The 19629-nt window shown below is 50.4% G+C and overlaps 1 protein-coding gene and 1 long non-coding RNA gene across 3 annotated transcripts in view; one reads left to right on the forward strand and one right to left on the reverse strand.

The window, feature by feature from the left end:
• Positions 1-1415: 1415 nt before the first annotated feature.
• The window catches only part of PODXL (podocalyxin like), a 43719-nt gene continuing 25505 nt past the window's right edge, over positions 1416-19629 (reverse strand). Inside the window, exons 2-9 of one of the 2 annotated variants that reach the window (XM_066318872.1) lie at positions 16236-17108; positions 14128-14267; positions 13566-13631; positions 8677-8833; positions 7798-7859; positions 7540-7704; positions 6153-6209; positions 1416-4970 (exon numbers count right to left, since the gene is read on the reverse strand). In XM_066318872.1, the coding sequence (XP_066174969.1) occupies positions 4779-4970; positions 6153-6209; positions 7540-7704; positions 7798-7859; positions 8677-8833; positions 13566-13631; positions 14128-14267; positions 16236-17108 (1712 nt within the window). In that variant the 3' untranslated portion in view covers positions 1416-4778. Of the gene's footprint in view, positions 4974-6152; positions 6210-7539; positions 7705-7797; positions 7860-8676; positions 8834-13565; positions 13632-14127; positions 14268-16235; positions 17109-19629 lie in introns of both variants that reach the window. The other variant, XM_066318871.1, reaches the window with a different exon arrangement.
• On the forward strand, positions 1739-7148 carry LOC136361150 (uncharacterized). Its single transcript, XR_010743587.1, has 4 exons — positions 1739-1830; positions 4809-5024; positions 6626-6745; positions 7010-7148. It is a non-coding gene; the product is annotated as an uncharacterized lncRNA (long non-coding RNA).

The raw sequence follows: 19629 nt of genomic DNA on the forward strand, positions 1-19629 counted from the left end.
CCCTGTCCACAATTTGGCCTCTCTGTTCTGTTTTGGCATCCAGCTTGGAGCGTTTGCACCTCCCCAGCAATCCTGCAGGCTCTGGTATCTGTCTGGATTCCCTTTGGTGTGTGTCCTGCCGTTGTCTGGGACACCTGAGCACAGGAGAGCTGAGCTGAGAGGTGTGGACAGCCCTGGGCTGGAAAGAAGCATCCGTGGAGTGATGAAAGCTGTGAACTGCTCATGTGTTTTAATAGGAAGGTCAAATATTGACTGCTCCTATGCTGAGCCCATGGTGGTTACAGGCATCTTCCCTGGTCTCTGGTGATTCCCCTTCCCACCCTTTTCTTTATGGATGATCTTTGTTCAGCTTGGAGTGTTAATTTTCTTCCTTGGCATAAATAATCTTTGATGATTTCTGGGTTGATGTGTGAGCCCCATGCTGTACATAAATGAATGAGTGACACGAGGAATATCTACAAATGTAGTTATGTTGTATGTAATGTACATAAGGAGAGAATGTATTTTGTTCATTTTTTCTTAATAAAAATGTATATGCTAGCAAGGGTGTTGATTTAAGATCTGTTTGTTCTCACGTCGCTTTGGAGAGTGGAAAAATGCCTGTGACGGTCTTTTAGTGCTGGAGAAATTGTGAAACTAGTGGTGCATTATGTCTGGCCCTGTTGCCTGACATCACTGATGAGCTCAGTCACTATCCCATAAATCCAGCACATTCCCAACATTCACAGGAACTTTTTCTGGTGAGCAGCACAGAGTTAGAACATAGGCTGTGGCAAACTGCTGATTTTTAATATCTGACTTCAACCAAATCCCCTATTTCTTTTTTCCTTTACGTAAGCAGAAACTTAACCTGGAACAAAATGTTTTATTTTGGGTGCTTGAAGGCCAATGGAACAAGTGAACTGCCCACGCTGCTGCTGCCCCTGTGCTGCCCTTGGGTGATGCCTCTCCTGCTTTATGGGCGTGAGCTTTGATTCCCTCCTTCACAATGACGAGGGGCTGCAGACCAGAGGGAGTTAGGATGAAATGCAAAAATAAATAAGGGTGAAATGCAGTAACAAGGGTGAAATGCAGAAATAAGGGTGAGTTGCCTTTCCCTCTGACAGCCTGAAGGTATCAAGAGCTCAAACAAGTGCTCAGGCTATGGTGGAGGTGCCCTCACATCACCCCAGCCTCCCACCCCTCTGAGTCCTCTGGTTTTTAAATTTAATAGATTTTTCTGCCACTATATACTTCCTTCAGCATAGGAAAAAATACAGGCTCTTCCATGGCTGGCTACCATGAAGGTCTGGGTTGGTTTTGTTTCAGCTAGTCCAGTGTTTTCTCATGGAGCATCTCCAGAGCAGGAAGTTGTGACCCTGGAATTTGTCCTCTGCCCTGCCCACCGTGTCCTCACTCAGCAAAAGACACGAGTCTTTTACATAAGAATGTTTATTGACAGAAATACATGATGCTCTCAAAATATATTTGTAGGAAAATGCAAGAATAATCTCTTACAATCCAGTTCCTCAGTAAATTCCAGTGTAAATCAGACTCCTGTCCCCATGAGAGATGCTGCTACACACAGTATGTAAGAGCTCTACTCTATGTGCAAGGTTCAACAGGTAACCACCTGGGGAATTAGGTTTTCCTTCTCCAGTCCCTCATGGATTATGACTTGAGTGTCTTCTGTAGGCAGCAGTCACAGTATCAACCTCATCAGCTGGGTCATGGCACTGCGAGCGGGAGATAAAATGCTCCTAAAGTTATTTACACATTTCCTTGTGAATCTGAAAATAGAAAAGTCTCTTGCAAGGACATCTGAGCTACTTGTAAAGCTCTCACGGAAAGGTAAGAGCAGGAATGTCTTTGTACAATGTGTGGGATGTTAAAGCTGTTTTTGGGGGAGAGAAGAGGAGCACAGGGAAAAAAGGAGGGGCAGGGAGAAAGGTAATGCCTTCGTAAATCTTTAACTTATTTTTTTTTTTGTCTAGCAATTATGGCTACAGTCTACGAAAGGAAGAGTTAAGGCCAAAGATGCTCATTGCTGCATTTTCTACCTGATTTTTTTTTCCAAAAAAAGAATGTTCTCAACATTAAAAAAAAAAAAAAAGGACTGTTTTCTTTTCCTGTGGAAATAGTTTTTTTAAATAGGGGAAGGAAAATCTACTATAAAATATTAGTGGTTTAAAAATATGGTGTCTGGAAAAATAAATAAATGTACAATTCCTATTCAAATATAAATCACGATAAGCACTTGCTGAGCAGTTAATATCCTCACTGGTCTCTGCTCGGAAAGATTTAAGGTTACTTGATCTCAGGCCTCTGTTGGGTTCTCTTGGAAAGTCTTTAGACCTGACTCATTAAAGCACTTTGGCATCTCTTTGCTGGGAAGGGGGAATCTTTAGGCACATGCCAAAGCCTGACTGCCTGGAGATGCCCTGCCAGGGGTGTCCTCCTGGCAACTCCAGCCCCTGTGGCCACAGCATCACTGCCCTGTGATTTCACTGTTTGTTTTGTGAGTAGGACAGAAATGTGAGGTCATGGACCTGCTGCTTGTCTGTCAGGGCAGCTGGGAGGCCACAATGCTCACAAGAGCAGTTGTGGATGCTGAGGCCCATTCTCTGAAACTCGTGGCCACATTAAAGAGCTGAACTTGATGTTCCAGACCAGGGGCAAAGCCCTGGCACAAAGTTACCTGGGCAAGAGGTGTTTTTCTGCTTCATGTCAAGTTTTAATCCCCTACCAGGCTGGCCTTTAGCTTTTTTTTGGGTTTTTTTCTTTCTTCTTTTTTTTTTTTTTTTTTTTTTTTTTAAGATTTTTAATTTTTTTTAATTTATTTTGTTTGTTAATTCTCCTCCCCTCCAAAATGACTTCCCCATAGTGCAGTGCACAGGTAAGTGAAGTGTGCAGAATACATTGCTAATGAATAGCGGGAATATTTACATACAAAAATATAAAGGTTTGAACACTTCCGATTCTGCCCTTCAGTGCAGGACAGAAGGGAGAAGAGCCATTTGTTTCTTCTGCCAGCACCTGTCCTGGGGCTGAGCAAAACACCCCAGTCCCCTCCTTCCTGAGTACTCCCAACTCCACCAGAGTTTCTCCGTGTCCCATTGCTTGGCTCTGCTTTTCCCCTCATTCAGGGCAGCTGTGGGAGCAGATCCCAATCAGGTTCCTTTGGTGGCAGAGCCCAAAGGGAATGTCCCCGTTGTGCCTTGGTTTATGGCAAGCAGAGGAGGAGGGCCGTGTTTGGGCATCGCTCTCATCTGCAGCTCCTCTGGCTTGAAGAGGGTTTGGTACAAGCACCATCCTCAGGTTGGGGACGGGACTCGGCCAAGTCCCCATGTGCTGGGGTGATCCCTGCCTCTGCCAGGACTGAGCTGCTTCACCAGAGCAAAGGCATGAAACTCTCCCCAACCTTTCAGAGCCATTTAGGAGCTGTGGTGGGGAGTCAAAATCCAGAAATGGCCTCAGTCCAGCCATGTTTTTCTCCCCTTTAAAGGCTTCAGCAAAGAGAGACCTGGGTGACAGACCAAGGGCTTCAGGAAAAAGCTCAGTCCCAGCTTCGCTGCTGAGCTGGAAGTTGCTTTGCAGGTCTCTGTTATTTTAGTGGCTTGTGAAGAAGAGCTTTAGAGTGTGGGCTGAGCTTTTAAACCTCGAGGGGATGAAACACCAAGGGCCACCTGAATGCCACCAAGCTCCCTGGCTCATGTTCTGCTTCTCTTTTACCTCTTCTGCTGCTCACACAGGAAAATGTGCCCTCAAAAATCGCAAACCATCATGGTGCATGTGTCCCAGTCTCATGCAGGATGGATGAGGGCTGTGAGATGCTGCTGTGTAATTCCTTGGAAGGCAAGTGATCCTTCTATAGGGAAATGCAGCACCAGAGCTGGGGTCCTGCACCACAAAACCCTCAAAATCACAGCTGGGCTAGAGACCAGGCATTGCTCTTGCTCTCTACACCCTTCCTAAGAGGGATGAACTCAAGGAATTCCTCCTTTTCATCTCCCTCCATCTCATTCTTTCAAAACAAGAAGCCTCTGGACCTCTCTTGGTCTCCAAGTGGGTGCAGGGTCTGTTCCACAGCCTTGGCAGTGGGGCTGAGCATCACTTGGCACTACTGCATCCCTGCCATCCTGCTGGGTCTGGATGCATCCATTTGCCTGTGGCACAACAGCGGCTCTTGTGCGTTTTAGCTCTGAGGAGAGGATGGAAACCAGATTAAAAAGGAACAGGCTGTTCCAGTTTTTTCATTCACTACCTGGGTGTCAGGGAGGGCAGGGTGATGACTAAACAGCGTGGGCCAGAGGATTTGTTGAGCTGTAATTGCCAGGTGCTGCTTTGCTGTCAGACGTGCTCCATCTCCCGTCCTGTTTACTTTATTTCTCTTGATTTTTGAGCCACTTGGTAGCTGGGGGATGCAGATGTGGGATGAGAGGGGACGTGCTTGGAGGAGACACCAGCAGCTCTTCAGGACCAAAGCCACCCTGTTTGCCCATGGCTGGTCAGGTCTGACTTGGGAGGGGAATGGGAGATGGAGGATGCTTGGCCAGATGTGGCCACCGAAGTGGCTTGTGTTGATGTGCCCCAGAGGTGACTTCTCATGTCCTCTCCTCTTCCATCCTGAATCCCTTGTGGTGGCACAAGGGGCCGTGATTAGTTCATTGAGGGATTTTCTGCTTTTTGGGGGGAATTCTGCCTTATTTTGGAGCTCTGTGTGCGTGCGTGTAGGGTTTATGGGTTTTTTGGGGGGAGTGGTGGTGGTGGTTGTTTTACTCTTGATCAAGTTCTGCATCCTATAAATGCGTGTCCTCCTCTTCCTCCAGGTCCTCCTTCATGAGGGTGTCCAGAGGAACGATCCAGCTGTCCCCCAGCTCACCATTGAGATTCACCTTCTTTTCCTGCATTTCAGAGGAGGTCTCCATCACCTCCAGCGTGGGGTTGTCGTGGTAGCCGTTCTCCATGGTCTGCATCTCCTCGGTCAGGCGCTGCTATGAGGAAAGAAAACCATGAACCCCACTGAACACCACCTTGGCCACACTGTGAGTGTCACCTCAGGACTGTCACCTCCCAGCCAGCGTGACAGCTGCCCCATATAGATCTATTTAACTACATATAGAGGCTTTAATGGTGAGGTTGAGGCAGGGGGCAGCAAGGGCATAGCATGGAGCTGGCAAGAGGAAGACTCTGCTGATGATGGGAAGGAGGAAAGAGCACATGTGGAAAACCTCCAGGAGCAGCTGCCAGCTTCAGTTTGTTCCCCCCAGGACCTTGGGAAGAGGTTGAACATCACTACATCCCAACTCCTACCTCCCTACTTCAAATCTGCTCTTCCCCTCCCCTTGCTTTCCACCCCGTCCTTTTTTAGTTGCTTTATTAGTCTCCTTTATTATTCTCAGGGGCAGCTCCCACCTGCCAGTTCTTGACCATTATCCCTCCTCATTCTGGAGCTCTCAATGGAAACCAGGCAGGGAAAGATGGAATCAGGCACCCAGGTTCTTTGATGGTAACAAAGTCGGAGCTTTAGGCTCTGACTCAGCCCTCCATTCCTTGGCAGAACCCCAGCCCATCCTAATTTTGCATCCACTTGGGCTCCTTCATCCCCATCCTTCCTTAGAGGGATTCAGTGGGGAACTGCAGTCCTTGTCATCCCTTTTTGAGAGGCACAGGGGTCTCGGTGGGTGTTGCATCTCCATCCTTCCCTGGAAGGATTCAGTGGGGAGCTGCACTCCTTGCTCAGCCCTTTTTGGGGAGCCCTGTTAAGATCTGCCTGGTTTCACAGCTTGCTCTATTACAGTGCTCCTAGTAAATGTCAGGAGACAGGCGTGGGAGGGAATCCATGGAGAAGCAAAACTGCAGGGCTTGGTGCTGACAGAGGAGCTGCAGAGGCGCTTCTGGGAGTCCCCTGTGTCACCCGTGGCAGGGTGGGGATTGTGGGATGCTCAAAAGCAGAGGACACACCTGGGCTCTCCCAAGGGCAGCTTCCCTGGAGGATTGCTGCTCTCCCACCATGGCAAGGCACCCTCCAGCCATGCAGTGAGGAGGAAAGGGGCTGTAAAGCTGGGCTTTAGTCCTGTTAAAAGCTCCTGGCCCTACCAAGCGCCGGAGGTGAGAGCTGGGGGTGTTACGGATGCGGCGCCCGCCCCTCCGATCCCTGTGTTGGAACTCACATTAAAGATCAGAGCCACATGTCCATCATCAAACCCGGGGACATCAGGGTGGATGTTCTGGGTATTTCCAAGATAGAACAACAGGGAGGGAGGTGGGGGGTGGGGGAGGGGAAGAGGAGGGTTGGAGAAAAACCAAAATAAAATAGGAAAAAAAAAAAAAACTTTCAAGTCATTTTTGGAAACGAAACAGAAGGAGAACAAAAGAAACCACCCAAAAACAAAGCCAGGAAGGAGGAATGTGTTTGGTTTTTGGAAATGGCATCCCTTGCTTTGGTTTTACTCTTCTATCCTGCGCCTCGTGGGAATTAACCTCTGGAACATTCAAATTAGACTGGTACCTATTCCTCTACACCAGGTTATTTTAGGGACACATGTTCCCATCACTAAAAATACCCTATTTCTACCTGTTTTCTGAACAACATGGGGTATGTTATGTTGTTATCTGTCCCTGGTGGGATGTTTCTTCACCCCAGCCAGGGAGGTTTCATGCAAGGAATAATGAAACCCTGGAAGCTCAAAGGGGACCACAGTGCAGGTCAAATGTTTATTGAGGTCTTGCCTCTCCCCCTATTTCTTCCCAAAAATCAAGCCTGGTAAGTACAAACAAGTCCGACAGGGGCATTGGTTTGATCTTCCCTCCCTCCTGTGTTCACCTACCTTGCACTGTAAATATTTAAAGCTTTATGCCTTGTTTTCCCGTGGGGCAGAGGTTGGGATCACTGAGAAAAGATGAGCTGGTCCAGGGGAAAATGAAGTAGGAGTGAAGTAGGTTTGCTTCTACATCAGGAGGGTGGTTTATCCTGATTGCATAATCTGATTTCATAATTATTTTCTTTTTCTGTTGCTGTCTGTCCTAGTGCCAAATCCTCAGGAGCAGCAGCTGGGACGAGTGCAAACCTTGGTGCCCCAGGACATGGGACTGGCCAGTCCTTGCAGGTGGATGCTACACTAAATCACCTAGGATTGCTTCCTGAGATAAAAATCACATTATTTTCTTTTTCTGTGTTGCTTCTTCCTTAAATCCTGCTGCTGCTGTTCGGAAATTTGGCCTTGACCCAGCCCTTGCAATGGCTGAGCCCTGTGGTGTCGATGCCCCTCCTGCTGATGCCCAGCACACAGCCTGGGGCTCCCTAGCACACAACCCAAGCTCCACTACTTGTAAAAGTATTTCAAGAATTTTTTTTGAGGGGTACAGCTCGTTTTTGGAATGGGGTTTTGGATTAAGAAAGCCTTTCTTGGCAAAATTATGGCCCGGGGTGGTGCCCACTGGGCAAGCCAAGATGTCTCCACCAGCAGAGATGGCAGCACCGATGATCCTCATCTCCTGGAGATGCCTCTGGGATGGAAAAGGTCTTGGGATACCTGTCCCACCCTCCTGCCACCTTACCTGGTCCTTCTTTTGGGAGAAGCGCTGGTGGCAGCCGTAGATGGCGGCGATGAGCAGCAGGGACCCGGCCAGAGTGATGATGGTGATGATCAGAGGTGTGCTGAACTCATCATTGATGGTCATGTCCTCCACAATTTTGCCAGAGGTCATGTTGACAATGCCCAGCTGCCACAGAAGGGACAGGTCAAGTCTCCTGTGTCACCCACCACAGGGGGACATCCATGGAGGCAGCTGTGCCATGACCAGAGACCCACTTACCTCCTCTAACTTGTCCTTCTTGTCCTGCAGTTCCTTGAGGACTTCTTCAGAGTCCAGGGGATCTGGGGGAAGGAAAAGGCTTCAGTGAGCACACAGTGTGGAGAGGGGATAGGTTGTGCCTCCATCTCCTGGTCAGAGAGGTGACCCCCTTTCTGGAGGAGGTGGATGAAGATGGGTGAGGATGAAGCCAACCCTTGTAGGTGCTTCACAGCCAGACAAGGAGCCAGGGTCTCTTCTGGAAGGGGGACAGCCCCAGAGTCCCCAGGCCCCACCATCCATCTCCAGTGGTTGATTTACAAGAGAGCCAAATGAGGGGCTGTACCTGGCTCCTCAAGGACTAGTCCCCAGTGCCTGGGTGCCTTCCCTGAGGCTGGATGTGGAGTCTGGATCACCCACTCAACCCCTGCTCTGGTGATGAGTAAGAGCAGGACGGAGCTCAGGCCTTACTCCCCCTCATGCTTGGACAGCAGGATGTCTCCATCTCCCAGGCACCCTGATCCTAAAGCACTGTTTGGGCAACCCCGTGCTGAGCTGGGTATCTCAACAGGGCTCTGACATGGGCATGAAGCTTCTCTCTGTGGTCTTTGGGGATGGATTTGAACTGTGCACACGGGTTTAACTACCTGGGAGGAATTCTTCCTCCTGGAGACTGGTTAATGCCTGGACTCAACATGGCAGAGGGATCTGGTGTATTCCTTGGGGCACAAAGCTCATCTCTGGGATTACTGTACCTCTCCCAAACCACTGGGAGGGGGCAGCCATGGGAACAGAGCCCTTTGGCCAAGCTCTAGTAGACCTGAGGACTCTCCCAAGCCTCCAGCTCCGGGGTCCCCAGTGCCACCCTGTCCCAGTGCAGCAGGACGGTGGGGCCATACTCACGGTGCAGGACCACCCAGACGTCCCAGTCCTGGGAGGGGGGTTGGCCAGCCGTCAGTGTCACCGTGCACCAGTCCCTGCTGGCGTTAAACACGTGCTGGGCCGTGGAGCAGAAGCTCTCAAAGAAGGAGTTGTTGTTGCAGGCAATCTTCCATCCAGCCTGTGGAGACACTGAGGGTCAGGACTGCTCCCCCACCCAGGGGCATGCCCAGGAACATCCCACCACCTCTCCAGGGGTGCAGGATGCCCCATCCTTATAGAATGTCCCCTTTAGGACTGGCCACTCCGTGCCGTGGTCTGGTTGACAAGGTGGTGTTGGGTCATAGTTTGGACTCGGTGACCTCGAAGGTCTTTTCCAACCAAATGGATTCTGTGATCTTCCCTCATCCCAGTGCACTGCCCGGCTGCCGCCGGCCCTCCCAGGGAACAGGAAAAGTTTAAAAGTAGTTTCTTTACAAGAAGCCGAGCTCTTGGCTGCCGTTCCTCACCCGGGCCCTGCACCAGCCTTATCTGTGAGCCGCAGCTTTTGGTGTTCCAGGAATAGCAGGTCCCTGAGGGAAGCGGGGCGGAGGTGCTGGCGAGGCCAGGGAGCCACAGTGGGAGCAGGGCAGGGCTGTGCAGCCCCACAGTTCCCCCACAGGCATCTCCAGCCTTTCTACCCTCTGTCCCAACCAACACAGGTCCCTGTCCTCCCTAAAACTTGCCCACAGCTCTGCAAGGAAGAGCAGGAGACTGTGTCTTGCTTTTGGACAGAATCACAGAATGAATCACAGAGTGGTTTGGATTATAAGGACCCAAAATATCACCCAGTTCCTCTCCTTGCCATGGGCAGGGACCACTTGTGTAGACCAGATTGCTCTAAGCCCCATTCCAAGCTGGCCTTCAGCACTTCCAGGGATAGGAAAGGCACAGCATCTCTGGGCAAAAGCATCCCTGGAGAGATGGGAGCGGGGCGGATGGAGCCCATGCTCCCTCTGTGGTGTTCCTGAGGTTATTTACTCAATGCTTTGTAGCATCTGGGAGCTCACTAATGTAGAGGGGATCACCCTCCTGCCTGCACAGATCCTGACATGTGGATGTGGCACTTGGGGACATGGGTTAGTGGTGGATTTGGCAGTGGTGGGTTAATGGTTGAACGTGATGATCTCAGCGGGCTTTTCCAACCTAAATTATTCCACAATCCTGTGCACAGACCTGGCCCTCACAAGTCCTATATGAGAGGTGCTGTATATACAGCTCCTGTGTACACAAATCTTTTGTGTGCAGGTGATCCTGTGTGTAAAAGTCCTTAAGCTCTGCTGAAACGAGGTGCCTGGCTGGGACAGGCTCTGCTCCTGCCTGCTCCATTACCCCAAACCTTTCTCTCCCATCCCAACCCCACCGGTGGCTGGCAGCACCCTGCTTGCTGCATCACAGGGATGGGAGCTGCCTGGCCCAGGGACGCACCTAATCTCACCCCATCTTATCTGAATGTTTGGGAAGCAGCAGTGGAGACAGGATGCGCTTAGCCGGGGCGGAAGGCTGGCCCCGGATACAGTGCGAGGGTGAGCTCAGCATCGGGAGGCCCTGGCTGTCCCTGGGAACAGCCGCTGTTCCTCGCCTGTCCTTTCACTTTGCCCCGGGAGAAATTCCGCGGGGCCCCTCGGTGGGGTTGTGTCATCCCGGGGAAAAGAGCTGGGTGGGAAATCTGCCCCAGCCCGAGGGCAGCATTCCCTGGAAAGCTGGTTCCCAGCAGGACGGGGAGGAGGGGGCTCTAGCTCGGTGGTTTTATCACGTCTGGACGCTGGGTTGTGCTCCTACGCTTGGAATGTCCTGTGATTTACCAGTCCCTATCTGCGCAGCACTTTCTGCTTGGCAGAGGAAGCGAAAGCCTCTGCTGCCCCCCTGTATCCTTCTTTCCCCGATTTTGCCGCAGCTCTGCTTTCTCCCAGTCCTCAAAAACCTGCTTATTCCCCTACCACCCCATGGAGGGGGAAAAAAATGCCCCTTTTTTTGGGTGGAGAGGGAAATGGGATGCGAGGCTAAAACGTCTCTGAGACCGCTTCAGTGGCAGCTGGTAAGCAGTGCCCAAAGCCCATCAGAGGCTGAACCGCAGGGATTGTCCCTTTCCAGGGCGGGAGAGGGGCAGGGTGAGGCCGGCAGGGATGCCCTGGCAGCTCCCCCTCCACCGCCGGAGCCGCTCGCATTCCTTGGCCGGAGTTGACAGGCGCTGCTGAGCAGCTCGGATCCGGTTCCCACACTGGCGGAGACCTAAAACCAACATCCCCGAATGAGGTAGCAGCACTTGAGTCAACAAACCACCCCCGCCAGCTGCGCGGAGTGAGGGGGCACCACGACCCGGCTCGGTGAGGGAGTCCCTCTGCCTGCCCCAGGGACTGTCCGGTGTCCCCAGACCAGTGGGTGTCACACAGGAATTCCAGTGGGTTCGAGTGGTCCTGCTGCGGGTTTTGCATCCCCCAGTGCAGCAGGTTCTGCTTCTCCCCAGCATCCACTGACTCAGCTCCTTCGGCACATCTGTGTCCAGGTGAGGGACACGATGGAGGAGGAACCCCTGGGAGATGGACACAGGGTTGTGTGGCTGAACCACAGCTCAGGCTACACCAACCACCTCTGTCATCATCACTTCTCACTTCACCTAACTCATTTTGGGGTTGGGATGAGAAGCAGAGCATCCATCCATCCATCCATCCATCCATCCATCCATCCATCCATCCATCCATCCATCCATCCATCCATCCATCCATCCACCCATCCACCCATCCCTTCCATGGCAGGAGAAACTCAACTGAAAGTACATTTGTGAGCCAGACCTTGGAAGAAGTCATCCTGTAAGAACATGAGGTATTGAGCTAATAGACTTTGATTACAGCAAGATCTTAATGAGTTTTTTTAACAAAGGAATGAGAAGGAGAAGGTGGGGGAACGTGGACCAAACTGTTCAGCACTGGTTCAAGGCATCACCTGAAGGGGAAGGATGCAGGCAACCAACCAACCAGCCTGTGAAACACCTGCAGTCCACAAAGTGGTAGCAGCTTTTTTTTTTTTTTTTTTTTTTTTTTTTTTAAGGATTTATAGTTTCAGTTCCTTGTTTTCTGGAGAATCTGAGGTGTGGTGGGGTAAAATGTCAGCAATTCCTGGTTTCAGTCCCAGCTGGAGTTCCCCATCACTGGTGCTGCCCCACCAGCCCAGCTGTGGATGGGGTGGGTGGCTTTGCAGCGTCCTGTCCCCTGCCCTGTGTGATCCAGACATGTCCCCCACTATTGGTCTCCCCACACTGCCCTGGCTTCTTGCTGGACCTGAATTTTAGTACAATGCCACCCTAACTCTGGCGTGTTCTTGGGGCAGGATCGGAGCTGTTTCTGGAACATTTCTCCTCACAGCACACACTTTCCTGTTTTCCCACGGACTGTGAAACGCAAAGGATTTTTTCACTTTGCTGTCAGGATTTGGCTACAGATGTGTTTACCAGGCCTACAAAGCAGGGAAACCAGATAGTGCCATTTCTTCGTTATCTGCTCGGCCTGGGAGGCACTGAATGGGCTGCAATTTTCAGGAATACGAGTGGAAAGTTAAGGGTGAGCAGGGGTGGGGAGGTGCTTTGGCAGCTGAGGAGGGCGATGGGATGGGAGGATGCAGCCCATGGGAGGATGCACCCTTGCAGCCCTGCAGCCTTTCTGTGGCTGTTTCGGGGCGTAATTGGCATTCTGTGCTAACAATGCTCTGGCTGGTTATTGCACCCAGAGGAATCAAAGGGAAGCAGAGTGGGAGACTCCCTGGCTCGCCTGCTCCAATGCTCCATGGCCCCAGAGCAAGCCATGATCCCAAAGATGTGGTGTCTGCCCATCCCTCAGCTTCCCAGCATCACCACCCCTGCTTCCAAAATCCTCCCAGTACAACTCTACAGGAAGGACAGCAGCTCTGGAACATCACTGCACCCAGAAGGAAGAGGGAAGCTTTAAAGACCAGCACAGTCCTAAGTCCTTTTAGGCTCCAAAATTGGATTTCACTGCCAGAAAACAGAGCATTATCATGCCAAAACCCACCTCTGAGCACTACCCACAGTCACTCTCTCAGGACCTCACCAACCATTTTACTGATGTCTCTTCCTCTTTATCACCAACAAAAGACTTCTTCCTATTTGGAACTTATCACTACAGTGCATCTTCCCTATTGCAGGTAGCTCTCAGTTTCCACCAGAACAATTCTGAAGGTGGGTATCTCTTAAGGGCACCATCAGGCAGTGCCCACCCACCAGAAAGAGTCTTGGTGTGTGGTCCTGGGTTGGGCTTGCCTGCCCCCAGCCTCCCCAACTGCTCCCTGGTCTTGTAGAGAGTCTGAAACAAGTGAAATGGAGGTTTTTTCCTCTCACTTTAGCGTTCCGTGAGAGCATTGAGGAGCACAGTGAGTCCCAAACTCCAGGCTCCTCCGCTTCCCAGTTGCCCTGCAGCTGGATGCCACCCAACCCCAATGTGAGGTACAAGATCTCACAGGTGCACAATAACTGTAGAACAACACCTCATTTTTTCTCTCGGGTTTTGGGACAAAATTCCACCCCTTCAATTTAGGCAAGAAGCTTTCCTGCAAGCATAGGGAAAGATTTACCTTTTAAAATTTTCCATTTGTCTTTCTGTAAGACCTGGGTGGGCTCAGCTGGCCCTTCTACACGGAGCAGACAACACTGGCCTCTTCTCCTCCTGCCACATCCCGCAGTGTCACCAGCAGTGGTGACACTGCTGGACGTAGGTTTGCGTTCGCCATTTTGCATTGGTTGGAAGTTTGATGAAATTTCCTCATTTCTGAGCATTTTCTCACATACTCAGAGCACCACAGGTTAAAATCTGAACCTCCAACAGCTGCTAATTTTCCGTGGAAGTCAAAAAGGTGGTACTTACACAGGTTCTGGGTTCTTTCAGCCGAATGTTGGGCTTGGTATTTTGCACCTGGTCGTTACAGATGAGCTGGAAAAGCAGAAGAAAAGCAACTCTCAGTGGTGGACAAAGGCTGGAAGGATGGTTGGTCACCAATCCAACAGCCCATTATTTGTTTCCTGGGGAAAAGAGCCTGACCCCCTCCTGGCTGTCCCCTCCTCTCATGGAGTTGTGCAGAGCCACAAGGTCCCCCCCTGAGCCTCCTCTTCTCCAGGCTGAGCCCTCCCAGCTCCCTCAGCTGCTCCTGGTGCTCCAGACCCCTCCCCTGGACACACTCCCCTTCACCTCCATCCTCATTGTCTCTTCTCTGGAAAGTTCCAGGAGAAAGAGATGGGAGTAAATCACCTCTAAAGGTCCTTTCCAACCCAGAGTTCTGTGATTCTACAAGCTGGAATTGCTTTGCTGGCAGATGTCTCTCTCTCTGACACAGAAACAGGGAGAGGAGCCGCAGACTCCACATGCACGTGGGATGGCAGCTAAATTAACACAACTGAGAGGTGCCCACCTTCCCCTTTGGTGCCATTACCTGGTTTTGGTAAGGAATGTTGGATTGCTGGTGGTCAGAACCACAGCTCTTTGTCTGGTCTGGTGGCTGGGCACTTTCAGGGCTCTGGGAGGCACTGGGGGGTTTGCCTGATGCAGATCCAACATCCTGGGTGCTCTGGTCTGGCTCCCCAATATGCACCAAAAAACAAGCAGACAGACACTGACACAGTATAGAGGATACAGCTGGCACAGCTCTGTTAGGGATCATCTCAAAGTCAGTTTTCATCTCTAGCCCTGCCTTGAAGCTCATTGGGTCAAAGGCTGGAGAGGCTTTAGATTGCTCCTTTAATTTTATATCTTTTTTAAATTAGCTTTGATATGGAAAGAATTCGATTACTGATTTTATTTTCTGCTGATGAAGACTTGTCAGAGTGTTCTGGAGAGAGGGAACCAAAGGCCATTGATGGCTGTGTGTGGATAGCTAGATAATCACTTAGAACTATGGGGTGACCCTCCTTTCACTTTATCTGGGATGTCTTCCATGCAGATTTCCTCAACAAACACAGACCTGGCTACCCAGCCCCATTCAGGTCAAATCTACCAGCCCCATTCAGATGTCTCTGATACCTGAGGTCACCTGAGGACTTGATTAAGTTCTGTCATATCTTAGAATTGTTTGTGCAGCGGGAGCACAGCCTTGCTCTTGCCTCCCCAGAACCCTTTGATGACATGGATCTTCATCCCTGGCTTCCTAATTGATCCTTAAGTGGTGACAAAGAGATTTAAAATGGCACAGGATGTTCACAGCCTGTTTGCTCTTGGGACTCCTGCCTCTTCCACAGAAAAGATGATGGATATTTCCCTCCCAGACACATTCTAAATGCTCCAGGAGAGAATTAATTCCAAAGCCATCTGTTTCTCATGCATTCTGCCAGCTATTTATTAAATATAAAGAGTTTTTTAGACCTCTTCAGGCTTAAAGCTTGAGGCCCAATTTGAATTAACATAATTTTATATATCATCCTTCAGTGGAGAGCAGCCCTGTGGAGCAGGAGGGGAAAGAAAGGAAAGAGAAACATCCTTCATGAAAATACACATTTCACCTCATTCCTGCCCACAGATGAAAACATGACTTAGGGGAAGCCAGTGAAGGTGGCCTTGCAGTAAAACCTTGGCCCATTTAGTGATGCCAGCAGCTGGGAGGCTGAGGGGAATGGAGTTGTTTTTTTGAGTGGCTTCTGTATTCCAGGTAACTGGAAACTGGGTCTAGAAGAGCATTTTCCAGGGGAAGATAGTGAAGGGCTCCATTGTAATCACAGCTTTTATTCAGAGCCAGATGTGAGCTGAACCCACAATCCCAGCCAAGTCTGGAAGGCTCCATGGAGCCCTCACAGTCCCACAACATGATATCTTCCCTGTAAATGGTACCAGACAAAATGCCAGTTTGGGAGGCTGAACTGTGCCTCACCAGGACACCTAGCAACTAACACCCCTGGAAAACTCCAGAGGTCAGAGAAAACGCCTTAATGGTGTTCAGCAAGGTCCTAAACAGCACGTGGGCACTCCTAATGCTGCTTAGACAGCAGTCAGCAGCCCAAGCCCTCCCGAACGTCCTACCAAAGTCAGACTCCTCAAGGGTTGTAAACTCAGAGTTTAGCCACAAAATCTCCTTAGTCATCTAAAGCTCATTTTCTGTGCATGCCCAGACAGCCTTCCCTAAGCTGTCAGCTGCATCGGGGATCCTCCACAGGCAGCATTCCTGGGGCTGTCACACTGCTACTGCTTCCACAGCTCTCCCCAGTCAGTCCCCAGCCCATCGCTGCTGCCAGCCTTCACCGTCCCTGAAGATCAAGCCACTGCAGCTGATGGTGCTTCCGGCACCCTTTGGTCCCTCCAAAAGCCAATGCCTGCACTTTGCCTCTTGATTCATTCTTTGAATTTCACTGACTGCATTTACTCGACCTCCACCGAGGACAACAGGGACCTAAACATGCGCTTGTCACACAGACAACCGTGCTGGAAAGTCCTAAAATGATACAAGGTGGTGGCAGCCCATAATGGCAGGATGTGTTTAGGGTAGCCAGAGGAGAAGAAAAGACAAAAAAGGCCTCCCCAGCACAGGAAACCAAGGTTCCTGTCTCCTGTTACCTGCCCCAGGAGCTGTTGTGGTGGTTGCCTCTGGGCCTGTGTCTTTGCTGCCAGGTGACATCGGAGTGGCGGCGAGGGATGGGGATCCAATGGGAGTGGTAACAGGAGTGCCAGTGCTTCCAGAGCTGGTGGAAAGGGTTGGTGCCTGGGCAGCTGGAGAGCTGGAAGAAGGAGGCTGCTTGGTGGCAGATTGGGAAGGGGGAATAACACACTCCTTGGAGCTTGCGGGGGGGTCAGTCCTCGCCACTGTGGTGGTCACAGTGGTTTTAGGCAAATGACCCAAAGGCTGGCTTCCCTGAGATTGTGTGGTCAGAGAGGGTGTGCCAGCGGCCCCTACAGCTCCTGGAGGACTGTTTGCTTGAGTGGTGACGGATTTTGCAGCAGCAGTGGTCCCTGTGCTTCCTGAAGTGGCTGTAACATTATTGGGCTGCTGGAGAGTACTGGAGCTTGCAGTAGGGGTGGTGGCACCGTGTGTGGTTCTCTCCTGCCTAGATGTGTGGGATAGGATGGTGATGGCAGCCAATGCTGTCGCTAATGTTGTGGGGGCGGTCCCTGCCACTGTGGCGGGTGATATGGCCGTGGGGGATGATGATGCCAGGTTGGTTTTGGTCGTGATGCTTTGAGCAGTGGTTGCTTCCACAGGAGGCTGAATGATTTCTTTCTTAGTGCTGCTGGTTAGGACTGTGATAGGTGGTGGTGGAACAGTGGTTGGCGTCTCTGGGGTTCTTGAAATGTTGGTCGTTGTGGTGATTTCTGTGATTGTGAGGTTTTCTCTGGTTATGGGGATTTCTCTGGTTGTGGCAGTTGCTGTGGACGCAATGGTCGTGTTTTTTCCTGTGTCTGCAGAATATGCATCATCCTGAGAGTTGACACCTGGGGAAAAGCAAAAATGCCAAGGTAAATGCTGAACTAAGGAAACTGCCCTTGGTTCCCTCTCAGAACATGTATTTGTGGAAGTAAACACTGGCATAAACCACAAGTCATTCACTCAGGGCTTGCCTCTTGCTCTCCAAAGTCATATCAAATTCCACGTTCTGGTATCACTGAGTCCAGCAGGAAGCAGAGCAGAGGAGGACAAGAGGGACCTCCAAATGTAGCCAAACTCACAGGACTTCAGAGTGAGAGCAGGAGGACAAGACCTGCTGGGTCTCAGGATGCAGGTCTCCCTCAGATGGGATGTCCACCAGCTTCCAGGCAAAGCTCTGCAAGTGGTTCCCAAAATAAAGCAGATCCTTGTAAGGGGACAGCTGAGGGATGCACTGACTGCAATTGTCCATCCCTGTTATGAGGGTCTCCTACATTCCTGAAGGGATAAGGTGACACAGAATCATTAAGGTTGGAAAAGACCTCCGAGATCATTAAGCCTGAACGATTATCTCACATTGGTAATCATTAAGCCTGAACAATTATCTCACATTTGTAATCATTAAGCCCAAACGATAACCTCACAACGATTGCACATCGCACGCAGAGATCTGTGTTTGGTTTCTCAAGAATACTTTAGACTTTCAAATGATGAAGCTGTTCCTCAGTGAGGGACACATGACAACTCTCCTGACAAGAGAGAATCTCCCACAGCAGAGAGCTCTGCAACATGCTGCAATGCCAAAAGAAGGTATTTTCACTGCTAAACCAGTATAAAAACCTGGGTTTGTTCTTCTGATTGTAATCACTGCAGGAGCTCCATCAATGGCCACAGAGAATTTCCCCACGTGGCGACCACCAGTTCTGGGCTCTTGCTCAAATTCACCCCTGGAAAAGTTTGGCCAATTCTTCACCTTTCAGGAAAAATTAGCTGAGCCACTTTATCCATGGATCCCTCTGGAATCAAGGAAATTACCTGATTTGGGAAGAAGGTTCTTCCATTTGAGGATTGGGCAGAAGAGTTGCTATAATTTTTTTTTTCCTCATGAAGAACTCATATATTACTTCCAGTCCTCTAAAACAGGAGTCACACTTCCAAGGATTCATTTTTAGCCTAATGCTGCTCTCCAGAGACCTGCTTTGTTCCTCCCTGCTGGCACATAGGCAACATTTCTTCTCTTATAGAGCCTGGCTATTGACTCTGATTGTGCATCAAAGATCTGATGAAGCTCAAGTTTCTGATGGGAAAATTGAACTCCACCATGCCAGGATCTGGCTTGAGAAGGACCTGGAGAGTGGGATTTGGGAGGCTGCAACAAATTTGAGTTTCTGTGGGGACAGATTGGGTTTGGAGGAGGCAGAGGAGCTACATCTGGGCCTTGCATAGGCATCCAAACAGGGAAGGGAAGGGAAGGGAAGGGAAGGGAAGGGAAGGGAAGGGAAGGGAAGGGAAGGGAAGGGAAGGGAAGGGAAGGGAAGGGAAGGGAAGGGAAGGGAAGGGAAGGGAAGGGAAGGGAAGGGAAGGGAAGGGAAGGGAAGGGAAGGGAAGGGAAGGGAAGGGAAGGGAAGGGAAGGGAAGGGAAGGGAAGGGAAGGGAAGGGAAGGGAAGGGAGTACAGAATATTTCAGTTGGAATGTACCTACACTGATCAGCTCAGACAACTGCCTGGCCATTTCAGGGGAATCATAGTACCACTAACTGATTTGGTTTGGAAGGGACCTCAAAGATCTTCTCATTCCAACCCCTCCTGCTGTGGGCAGGGACACCTTCCACTATCCCAGGGTGCTCCAAGCCCCATCCAATCTGGCCTTGAATGTTTCCAGGGATGGAGCAACCACACTCCTCTGGGCACCCTGTTCCAGGGCCTCACCACCCTCACAGGGAAGAATTTCTTCCCAATATCCTATCTAACTCTGCTCCCTGTCACTCACTGTAAGCCAACATCTCTTGTCCTAATACCCCATGCCTTTGTGAAAGTTCAGATCTCCTCCCAAAACATGGTTTCCCCACCAGCCACCAGGAGCAGCCACTCCTGGAAGCACAATCAAGATGTGAGTGTAACTGAAAGTAGCAGCACGAATTATTTTAGGAAACACTTGGCTTGTGACAAAACATTTCCATTACATCTGCAGGAAAAGGGCTTTTGTGGAGATAAGTCACATTTCCTATGGGCTGACCACTGTCTGAGGGAGAAGAAGAGGTAAAGAAGTAAAACACCATCACAGGGTCCTGACAGATAAACTCCAGGTGACGAAGATAGGAGGGAGTTTTAACCTACCACCTCCTTAGTTGTGTTATCAATTTGTGTGTCTTGAATTGTCAGTGATGGTTGCACCAAGCTGGGGAGAGACCAAGCATCCAGTGAGCCACAGAATGGGTCTGTCCCATAAATAGGGTGTAAGAGTTTGACAGGGGGGGCTTACAACAAAAGAGGCACAAAAAAAAAAAAAAAAAAATCCCCTAAAGGTAGAAACAGTACAAAAGAGACATAAAGAAAGAAAGGGTTGGAAGGAAGGAAGGAGGAAATCCC

Source organism: Sylvia atricapilla, chromosome 5, assembly GCF_009819655.1.
Source record: "Sylvia atricapilla isolate bSylAtr1 chromosome 5, bSylAtr1.pri, whole genome shotgun sequence".
NCBI classification, from domain to species: Eukaryota; Metazoa; Chordata; class Aves; order Passeriformes; family Sylviidae; genus Sylvia; species Sylvia atricapilla.